Genomic DNA, 11,499 nt, shown 5'->3' with positions numbered 1-11,499 from the left:
ATTCTCCTGCACATCCACCAACGTAATATATGCCATCATGTGCCAACAATGCCCCACTGCTATATACATCGGCCAAACAGGACAGTCCCTACGTAAAAGAATCAATGGACACAAATCTGATATTAGGAATGGCAACATACAAAAACCTGTAGGGGAACACTTCAATCTTCCTGGACACACAATTGCAGATCTAAAAGTAGCCATCCTGCAGCAAAAAAACTTCAGGACCAGACTTCAAAGAGAAACTGCTGAGCTACAGTTCATCTTTAAGTTTGACACAATCAACTCTGGATTAAACAAAGACTGTGAATGGCTTGCTAACTACAAAAGCAGCTTCTATTCTCTTGGAATTCACACCTCCAGATCAGCTGCTAGAAGTGGGCCTCATCCTCCTTGGATGTTGTCCTGTACGGCTGGTTGACTTGTCAGTTTGTTTTACTGAACTCCATTCTGCAGCTTTTGCAAAAAAAGCAAATATGATTCTAGGTTGTATCAACAGGTGTGTTGTAAGCAAAACTCGTGAAGTCATTCTGCCGCTCTACTCTGCACTAGTTAGGCCTCAGCTGGAGTACTGTGTCCAGTTCTGGGCACCACATTTCAAGAAAGATGTGGAGAAATTGGAAAGGGTACAGAGAAGAGCGACAAGAATGATTAAAGGTTTAGAGAACATGACCTATGAAGCCAGGCTTCATGAACTGGGCTTGTTTAGTTTGGAAAAAAGAAGATTAAGGGGGGACATGATAGCGGTTTTCAAATATCTAAAAGGGTGTCACAAGGAGGAAGGAGAAAATTTGTTCCTCTTGGTTTCTGAGGACAGGACAAGGAGTAATGGGCTTAAAGTGCAGCAGGGGAGGTTTAGATTGGACATTAGGAAAAAATTCCTAACTGTCAGGGTGGTCAAATATTGGAATAAATTGCCAAGGGAGGTGGTGGAATCTCCCTCTCTGGAGATATTTAAGAACAGGTTAGATAGACATCTGTCAGGGATGGTGTAGACGGAGCTTGATCCTGCCTTGAGGGCGGGGGGCTGGACTCGATGACCTCTCGAGGTCCCTTCCAGTCCTATTATTCTATGATTCTATTCCTTGATTGGATCCACCTGGTCATCTCCAGCCTGATCCTGGCCTGCATATTTATTCCTGCCTCTGGAAATTTCCACTACATGCATCTGACGAAGTGGGTCTTTGCCCATGAAAGCTTATGCTCCTACACTTCAGTTAGTCTATAAGGTGCCACAGGACTCCTCGTCGCTGAAGCAGAGGGTTCAGCTTGCACTATACTGGATTGAGTTTAATATTTGAAGCAAGAAAGCTATCAGCCCTCAGATAAGAGACACTACATAATCCATCTTGATATGCTGTGGGAGGAGATGTCTTGCTGCTTAAAAGCAGGAGAGATGGCAATAAAAAGCTGGGGAATCTGTCTGAAAGGCCCTTGCATCCTGGCTAAGGCATTTCTTTTCTCCTAGAGAGGGACAGACTGTTGGAAAGAAATCGGGTAAAGCAGGATTAGCCATGAGAGCTTGAAGTTCATTGATCCTTATGGCTGCTGTAATGGCTCCTAAAAATAGGATGACTCTGACCAGATATCCCAATATTTAAGCCTTTGTTCCACATCCCAACTGCTGTACTATTCAGGATGCCATTTGCTCTGATATTTGGGTGGGAAGGTGAGTGGTGGGCAGGGGACTGGGGATGAAAAGGCAAGCACCCAAGTAAGCATTGAAGCAAGTGATGGGTGGAGAGGGTGAGGAGGTGAGAATTGAGAGGGAGTGAGGTAGCAAGCAGTGAGAGGGGTGAGGAGGGAAGTGGGGGCAAGGGTGAGCTCTTGAGGTGAGCAGTGAGCCAGCAGTGGGCAAGGGGGTGTCTGGTGGGGAAATGAGGAAGGGAATGGAAGTTGGGGAAGGTGAGAGGAAGCAAGGCACAGGTGGGGAACTGAGGAAGGACAAGTAAGCCAGTGACAGGCAGGGAAGGGGAGGACAAGCAGGGAAGGAATGGAATGTGAAGCAGAAGTGGAGCGTGAGCAAGCCAACTGCACCCCAATGCTGCTGTGATCTGGTCACCCTACCTAAAAAGAATGTTTAGGGAGTGAGGTGGCCACAGCAGCAGTGCCTCCGGTCAGGGCCGCATTATGACTTTTGTGGGCCATAGGCATTTTTGCCTTCGTGGGCCCCTCCCACCATAATAATATCAATATTAAAAATTATTTTTGATATAACTTTAAATACTTCAACATTTTATTTTTTTCTGTTTTAGGTAAAATTTAATAGATTTTCGTGGGCCCTGAAAGTTTCATTTTTTTCTGATGTAAGAAAAAATTTAAATATTTTCCTCAACCCTAAAAGTTCATTTTTTTCTTCTGATTTTAAAATAAATTAAAACATTTTCATGGTCCCCTAAAAGTATTGTGTGTCCTAGGCACAGTGCCTACTGTGCCTAATGGATCAGTCGGCCCTGCCTCCGGTCTCTGGGGCTGACCCAGGACTGCGTGACTGCAGCAGTTACTTCAAGGGGGTGCAAAGCCAGGTAAGTATCTCCCTCATGCCCAGACCCCCATAGTCCATCACTCAATCTCCTCCCTGACCAAGACTACTGTGATGGATAGGAGGGGCACTCGCCATCACCCAGTGACTAAGGGATTAAACTCAGGTAGCTAGCAAGGATGTTGGCAGGGGGCCAGAAGAACCAATGGGGATACAGTGCTGAAATTTGAATTGTATAAGATACCTTGCCTGCTTTGTGTGGGGAAGTTAAGCCTAGAGTTGAGACACAAACAATGATTTAAAACCAGGGAAATGGACTGAACAAGAAAGGGATTGTGATTAAATAAAGAGAAACATATTTAGTCCCAGAATCTAAGTGGGTCCATAAAATCCACTAACTCCAGAATCCCAGAAAAGTAAATCTGGGAAATTCTGAACCTCAGTCTTCCTTGTCCCTTCCCCTTACACCATGAGGCTGGAGCATCAGAGGAGTGAGGTGTCTCAGTAGGGGGCCACATCAGTGAGGGTTGGGGGGGGTTGGAGTTTTTTTGCTTCCCACTTGTGTGGTCCCCAACTGATTTTTCTGTGGGTCAGTGGCCCCTGACCCAAAAAAGGTTCCCCATCCCTACCATAAATAAAGCATTAAAACTTTTGTGTTGGACATAAATTAGAATTTTACTTTATTTAAAATGAAGTTTGGTAAACTAACATGAGAACGTTAAAATGCTAGCTATAGCTGGTTCAGAAAATATGGTCACTGTATCCAGCCTGCTTCTTTTCTCTCCACCCTCCCCCCCCCCCCCAGCATGAGGATCCGTACATAGAAGTGAATAAATCTTTGCATGCCACTTCTGAAAGGTAGCTGACCCGTTCTAGATTTTCAGCAGCTCTAAGAGAATTAATCATAATTAATGGATGATATGCCATTGCAGATAGAAGTAGGAAGATGGAAAATGATATAAGGAGATTTGGGATAGATTGGTATAGAGAAAAATAAGACATAACAGTGGGATTTGAGGGTAGAGGGAGAGTTGATACAAGGGAATTAGGGATGTTAATTTTTTATCAACCAACTAATTGACTAGTTGATGGATTTTCAATTAGTTGATAAGCGGTGGCGCTACAGCTGGATTAGCTCTGGCAGAAGAGCTAACCCCACTGTGGTTCTGCCTTTTAAATGTATTAAGAGCCTGCCAGAAGCCCAGTATGGGGGATCCAGCACAAGCCGGGACAGGTGATTCCTGGCTTGCACTGGGTCCCCCCCGCTGCGCTTTAGCTTTTCAAATGTATTAAGAGGCAGCAGGCTCTTATTACGTTTACAAAGCAGAGGTGCAGCATTTGAGACTGGGCATGAGCTGGGAATCAGCTGATTCCGGGCTCACTCCCAGTCCCCGCTACCCGCCTGCCTCCCACGGAGACAATGCTTGGGGGAACGAGCTTTTAAGCAGGCTCCACCCAGCGCTGGCTCCTGTTCCCCCACTTGCTGCCTCTGCTTTTGCTTATTGGATAGTCAACTAGTCACTTACATCCCTAAAGGGAACAGAATAATGTTAGTCAGATTTGGTCAGATCAATGGTCCATCTAGCACAATAGCCCATCTTCTGACTGTGGCCAGTGCTTCAAAGGGAGACCAGGGCAATTATCAAGTGATTGATTACAGGGGTGGGGAACCTAGATCCAGCCCCTGAGGCTTGGGGCTCCCCTCCAGTATTGGGAAGGTGCTCTAGCCCCCACATTGCTTCTCCATGGGGATAGAGCACATAAAATGTACTAGTTTATCCTTCTCCCCAGGATGGGATGTGTGAGGGAATGTGGGGAGTGTCTTTCTCCTTCTCAGTTTGGGGCCATGTCAGTGAGGGTTTGTTTAGGTTTTTTTTTTTTTTTTGCTTTTCACTTGTGTCCAGCCCCCAACTGACTTTTCTGTGGGTTAGCAGCCTCTGGCCCAAAAAAGGTACCCCAGTTCTGAATTACATCATCCCAGTCCAGCAACTGGCAATCAGAGGGAATCTGGGTTGAAAGGAAAAGATTAGCAATGAACTGAGGGAGGGGGAGTTGAGAGTAAGAAAAGATGTACAGGCATATGTCAGAGGATTCAGGAGAGTGGAAGGTAAATTAGACTAAGGACATACTGGATGCAAGAAAATTGCATGGGGAGGGGAAACAAGGGGTATTTTGGAAGATGCCAGGGAAAAAGTAAGAGAGCCAAAAGAACTGGGGGCCACCAGGGGATTTAGAGCAACTGGGGGACATGAGGCTTTGGGAAGGGCTCGAAGAATGGGGACCAGGGCCCGGTCATTTGGGGAGGTGGAAGATGCGGGGCATTAGGGGAGCAGCAGATTGAGGTCCCGGGTGGGGGAGGCCACGCGGAGGTATCTGGGGAGCGACTAGAGACGCAGGGAAGACTTAGAGATGCGCGGGCATTTGGCGGCGGGGGCAGTGCAAGGGGAGCGGGTGCGCGGGCAGGGACAGGAGAGGCGGGGAGCTCGGACACGTAGGGAGGAGGCCAGAGAGGCCGAGGGGGGCGGGAATCAGGCGGCTGCCAGAGTCAGCAGCGAGCGCCTCCAGGTCCGGCGGGGGGAGGGGAGCCCTGTCTCCCTCCCTCCTGCCCTGCGCGCCGGCCGGGAAGCCAATGGGAGCGGGGGATCTTAGCGGCCGGGGTGGGGCCGCGTTGCTACAGCAGCGGCAGCCGAGCCGAGCCGGAGCGCGCCATGGAGGAGCTGGAAGGTGAAGGGTGGGGCGCGGGGAACGGAGACCCAGCGGGTCCCAGCCCCGGGGGAGGAGGCGGGAGCCTTGGAGGGCGGGGAGCCGCGCCGGGCCGCTGTGTGTGTCCGGGTCTGGGCGGGGCTGGCTAGGAAGGGGGGTGGGACGAGGAGCGGGGGTGCCTGGGGGAGGGGAATACGGGACCTCAGCTCCGCCTTGGGCACCGCATCCCCCACCCCCCGGAGGCAGCCGGGCTCCGGAGCCGCCGCGGGGTGGGGGTGCGGGGCCCCTCCCAGTTCCTCCTCGCTGTAGCTCGGCAGAGCCCCGGCCCGGCGCCGAGCTATGCGGCTTGCGGGCTCTCCGGGGCACGAACAGCCTCGTTTGCTGCGGCTCAGAGCGGCTGCAGCCTGCCAGCGCCTTGGGGAGCCGCGCGGCGTGTCCTGGGGGGCCGGGTCATCCCGGCTGTCTGCCCAGCAGTGACCTTGCGGGGCCAGGGTGGGCTCCACAACTGGGCGCTTACGGTACGTCTAGACTACCTGTCGCCAGAGGCATGTAGCTTAGGCTACCAGGCATAGGAAAATGAAGCTGTGATTTAAATAATCGCCACTTCATTTAAGTGTACATGGCTGCCAGCTGAGCCGATCAGCTGAGCGTTTGTCCACTCAGGGCAGTAGTCTGGACATGCCTCCCTCGACATCAAAGGCATTTGTCCATCTCCCAGATTATTTAAATTGCAGCTTCATTTTCCTATGCCTAGTAGTTTAATCTACGTGCCTCTGTTGCCAGAGGCATGTAGTCTAGACGTACCCTTTAGTGCTTGGCTGTTTGTAGACACACATTTGCTTCCAGGTTTTAAAAGCACCTGATCATCTCTGCAGCATTTTTTTGGGGAGTTCCCAACCTAAGGCTATGCCTTGCTGATGTGCTGCAGCCAGTTGATATCCTGGGATTGACACTAGGACTAGGCATTGTTTTGGTTGGTGCCAGCAATCTTGTAGGCCTTGTTTATCTAGAGCATTGTGTTAGATTGTATTATAAGTTTGAAGCACTTGCTTGAGATATTATAAATGATTAATTATGTCATGGTATATATCACAAACTTCTATTGATGTAACTTTTTCCACCCTCCTGAGCAGCATTGTTATAATGAGCTAACCCCTAGTGTAGACCACCCTAGCGCTGTAGTTACTACTTCTTGGAGAAGTGAAAGAGAAGCTCATAGGTAGTACTATAATGCTTAGTGGGAATGTTGGAGCAGTGCTGTAAGTGTGGACAAGCTCAACTTTTTATCTGGTAGAGTTAGATTAATGCAAATAATACTTGGTTGGGTTGTAGCAGAAAGCAGAATAAGGCTGGAAGAGAATGTAAGAGGTCTACAATTCAATACACTGCGCCCAAGAAAAGACTACATATCCCCTGACAGGTGTTTGTCTAACATGGTCTTAAAAATCTTCAGTAAAAGAGAAAGATGTTAGATTTAGATTAATCAACTAATCAAATAGTTTATGTAATTTGTATCAACTATTCAATTAGTCGATAAGGGCACCTCCATCTTTGAAATGTAACAAGAGCCCTCTCCGCTCTTGCTACGTTTCAAAGGTGGAAGCATCGCAGGGAGCATGGCCAGTGGGAGACTCAAGCAATCTCCTGCTGAGCCTGTGCTCCCTGCTTTTGAAATATACAAGAGCCATCGGAGGGCTCTTGTATATTTCAGAAGCAAAGCGCCACTGGGAGTGTGGGGCCAATAAGAGATTCAAACAGTTCCCTTCTGGCCCCCATGTGTAACCAGTGGGGGACTATTTGAGTCTCCAGCTTGCCCCAGGCTCCCAGCACTTCTGCTTTTGAAATGTAGCAAGAGCCTGGCATTTGCTTATTGGATAGTGAACTAGTTGCTTCTATCCCTAACAACAGAGATTCCACAACCTCCCAAGGCAATTTATTCTAGTACTTAACCATTCTGATAGGGAGTTTTTCCTGAAATCCAGCCTGAATTGCTTTTGCTGTAGTTTAAGACCATTGCTTCTTGTCCTATCTAAGGATGTAATGGAAGAACTGTTTAAGTGATTAACCAATAAGCCCGGGCTTATTGATCATCACAAATGGTTGTACACAGGCTCCTGTCCCATTCCCAGGGAGCCAGCTGCCACCCTGCGCTGTCTATCAGAGCCTGCATTATGGGGTGGCAGCTGACTCCTGACACGCACTAGCTTCCGGGGAGTCAGTATCACAGTCAGAAGCCAGCTCTCCAGGAGCAGGTTGGCGGGTGGGAGCCGGCTTTTGAGCCAGTTTCCCATGTGTACTGGCTTCTGCAGAGCTACCTGCCCCCCTGCGCTGCATTTCCCCCAGCCCTCTGCGTGTAAACATGTATCCACTGAAAATTTCAGCGAGTACATGTTTACCAAAATAAACATATTTTAACAATCCTTTTAGAATGCTTGCATTTTTCAGCAGTTTTGCAGTGTTGACTCCTATTTAGTTTGTGATCCAGTATGAGCCCCAGAGCCCTTTCGACAGTGCTCCTTCCTAGACAGTCATTTTCCATTTTGTACATGTGTAGTTACAAAATAGTTCCTTCCTAAGTGGAGTGCTTTTGATTTTTTTTTCCATATTGAAGTTTATCCTATTTACTTTAGATCTTTTTTCCAGTTTGTCCAAATCACTTTGAATTTTAAACTTATTCTCCAACACTTGAAACCCTTCACAGGTTGGTGTCATCCACAAACTTTATAAGTACAGTCTATGCCATAATCTAAATAATTGAGGATATTGAGCAGAACTGACCCCTGCATTATCCTATTCAATCCATCCTTCCAGCTTGTCTGAACCACTAATAGCTACTCTCTGCAAATGGTTTCCCAACTAGTTATGCACCCAATTTATAATAGGTCCATCTAGTTTGTATTTCCCTAATCTGTTCATGAGAAAGTCACGTCTGACAGTATCAAAAAACCTTACCAAAGTCAATATATACCACACCTACTGCTTCCCCCTTATCCAAAATGCTTGTTCTCCTGCCAAAGAAAGCTATTGGGCTGGTTTGACATGGATGTGTGAAGAACAAATCATGCCAACTGTCACTTCAAATCAATTTGCAAGCACTTAGAAAACAATAGTTTAAATTATTTTTATAAAAAGAAATGTGGGTTACATATGCTGTGATAAAGGACCTGCTCATGTAATAATATTTCTTTCCAAAGAGTGACAAAAATTAGTAAGTTAAACATGTGAAATATAGAATCATAGACATGTAGAACTTCAAAGGGACTTGAGTAGATCATCTAGTCCAGTCCCTTGCACTGAAGCAGCAATAATTAATTAGACTTTTCATGACAGGTGTTTGTGACAGTGTAACCTGTTCTTAAAAAGCTCCAATGATGCAAATACCGCAGTCTTTCTTGGCAATTAATTCCAGTACTTAACAACACTTACCATTAGGAAATTTTTCTTAATGTCTAAACTTCCTTGCTTCAATTTAAGCCACCTTTTCCTGTCCTCTTCTGTTAAGAACAATTTTATCACCCTACATTTTCTTGCAATGTTTTAAGTATTTTAAGACTGTTGTTTTATTCCTCTTTGTCCATGTCTCCTTTTTGTTTTCTCCAGATTAAACCTTTTTTTCTTTTCAATTATTCCTCATAGATGATGTTGTCTAGACCTTTAATCATTTTTGTTTCTTTCTTCTTGTTTTTCCTCAATTTGTCTACATGTTTACCAAAGTGGTGCCCAGTACTCCACTCCTCAGTAGAATGGAAGAATTAACCTTTGTGTCTTGGTTACAACACTCCTGCCAATACATCTCAGAATGCAGTTTGCTCCCCCCCCCCCCCCACACTTTCGCAATGGTATTATATTGTGATCCACTAAAACTCCCAGATTTCTTTCTGCAGTACTTATTCATAGGCAGTCATTTCTCATCTTCTATTTGTGGAATTGATTATTCCTCTCTGGCAGCCCTGGAGTAGCAGGGCTGGGAGCTGGCAGCACCTCACCCCTGGTCTGCCGCTTCTGGCCGTGTGGAAGACCACTGACTCCCAGACCAGGTTGAAGGCTGCTCCCAGTTAACTAGTTACACATTCCTACTAAATATATTAAGTCAGCAAGGGCAAGGTGGAAGAAAAGATTTTTTACATACCCAAAGTGTTGTCAAAAAGTTGGAAAAAATCAGTTTGTTTATAATAAATATGCATTTTTTTTTTTTTTTTTTTTGGTTAGAAACTGATCTTTCAGTTCCAGCTGGAGATCTATTACCATGCAAGATTTGTGGAAGGACATTCTTTCCAACAGCACTGGTGAGTAAAATGAATATCTTTTTCTATTTGCTTTTGAAATACAGATGTAAGAGATTAGTCAACTTTTGGATGAACAGTTTATCGGATTGTCGACTAGTGATGCAACTAGTTGCTTCTTCCCTCTCCCCCCCACTGCCTCTATCAGAGAGAGGCAGCAAGTGGGGAGGAGTAGGAGCTGCGGCTGGGGGGAAGCTGGCTTAAAAGCCAGTTTCCCCCCATCAATGTCTCTGCGGGGGACAGGGGAAGTAGAGGCACAGAGGGAAATGGCACAAGCAGGGACTGAAGCAGTGTCTGCTTGCGCTGCTTCTGCTGCAGTTCTGCTTTTGAAATGTACAAGAACCCCAGTGGGGCTAATGAGGCTCTTGTACATTTCAAAAGGAAGCCCCATGCTTCCTGCAGGGCTTCTGCTTTTGAACTGTAGCAAGAGCCGAGATTCATGCTGTTTGTATAAATATTGCGTACATTTCCCCTCTTCTTCTTGCAGTTCAAGGGTGGAGGCACCCTTATAGACTAATCCAGTAGTCAGTGGATATCTCACTGACTATTCAATTTTTTTTAATTAATCTAAATGTAACATCCCTATTTTGAAATAGGTTTCTCAACTTAGAATCCTGTGTTGATCCCTCTGATGTGGTCAGAGCAGCAAAGCATCCGGGTCTACATTTTCAAAAGTTACTAATGACGTTTAGTTCCTGCTTTGTGAGGGTACTCTACTTAAAACACCGTAAACAAACCTGATTTTCAGAGTTCCAGTGAAAATCAGGCCTTTTTAAGGACACTTACAATTACTAGTCACTTCTGAATATGTAAGCCCACATATCATCCTGTACTAAATTGAGAAAGGGTGAACTTTGTCAACCATCCCCGATCTGCGTTACTATGAAGTGTGAGCATGTCCTCCTTAACACCAATCTTTATTATTATTCATTTTATAGTGAAGAACTTAATGTCAAGCTTCCTCTCACTTAGGGTACGTCTAGACTGCAAAGTTTTCTGGGATACCAGAAGTATCCAAGGAATGCGTCTGCTTTTCTGAAAAAAAAATTCAGAAAAGCAGATGCGTTTTTTTTTTTGCCTCCTTGTAAACCTCGTTCTACAAGGAAGAAGGGATGTTTCGAAACAGGCTTTTCCCCCCTACATTTGGCCCAGTATAGATGGGACAAATGTCAGAAAAGCCTCTTTCGGAAGAAAAATGTAAGAAGATACGCAAATTGAGGTTCGAATCATCCAACTTCTGTATGCAATGACAGTAATTATTTATCCATATAATGTATTTGCTTTGAGCTTGTACCTTTTTTCTCAACACTTGGTATGGCTGTGTGTTTTAGAGAGAAGACTGACAATTCAACAAGAAGTGGCATAAATGTTTAGGTGAAATCATTCCCATCATCTTGAGAAATAGAAGGCTATTGGTTATTTTTTTTATCTGATGATTGAACTTTCTAATAAGATCTTCATGCTGTTTGTATAAATATTGCATACATTTCCCCTCTTCTTTTTACAGAAAAAGCATTCACCCATTTGCCAAAAAACTGCTACAAGGAAAAGGAAGGCATTTGATTCCAGCAGACAGAGAGCAGAAGGAACTGATATTTCCACAGTAAAACCTCTGAAACCACGGGTAGGTAGATAGCCTCTGAATATTATGATTTTTGGGCTTGTATTTTGTGCTTAGTTAATTATTTGTGTGCAAGCAATACCACTGGTGGTAATGCATATGTGGCAGTCAGAACAACCTTAGCCAAAACATACAGTTAGATCAAGAAACCGGTATAATTGTAAAGTCCACTATCTTGTAAAAATTTAGATTAGATTAAAACAGACCCAGCTTTCTAGTGATATAAAGTAGTAACCTGTAGCATTTAATAAGACACTGGTTGCTAAAATCATATTGGAATTAAAATGTAGAAAGAAAAATGATGTAATCAGAATGACATAATTGTGAAATGTGATGGACCAGTGCAAATGTTTTCAAGATTAGTATACTATTCAAGATTAGTATACTATTCTAAGTGCCAGTCTGCCCTA

The 11,499-nt window shown here is 45.2% G+C and overlaps 1 protein-coding gene across 4 annotated transcripts in view; it reads left to right on the top strand.

The window, feature by feature from the left end:
* Positions 1 to 5,041: 5,041 nt before the first annotated feature.
* ZC2HC1A (zinc finger C2HC-type containing 1A) overlaps positions 5,042 to 11,499 on the top strand; it is a 46,401-nt gene continuing 39,943 nt past the window's right edge. Inside the window, exons 1-3 of one of the 4 annotated variants that reach the window (XM_075920485.2) lie at positions 5,042 to 5,206; positions 9,395 to 9,471; positions 10,976 to 11,092. In XM_075920485.2, the coding sequence (XP_075776600.1) occupies positions 5,191 to 5,206; positions 9,395 to 9,471; positions 10,976 to 11,092 (210 nt within the window). In that variant the 5' untranslated portion in view covers positions 5,042 to 5,190. The remainder of the gene's footprint in view (positions 5,207 to 9,394; positions 9,472 to 10,975; positions 11,093 to 11,499) is intronic. The other 3 variants (XM_075920484.2, XM_075920483.2, XM_075920482.2) reach the window with 3 other exon arrangements.

This window comes from Pelodiscus sinensis, chromosome 2, assembly GCF_052426305.1.
Source record: "Pelodiscus sinensis isolate ZL-2025 chromosome 2, ASM5242630v1, whole genome shotgun sequence".
Lineage (NCBI taxonomy): Eukaryota > Metazoa > Chordata > Testudines > Trionychidae > Pelodiscus > Pelodiscus sinensis.
The sequence above is the reverse complement of the archived record's forward strand: the minus strand, read 5'-3'. Positions and strand labels throughout refer to the sequence as shown.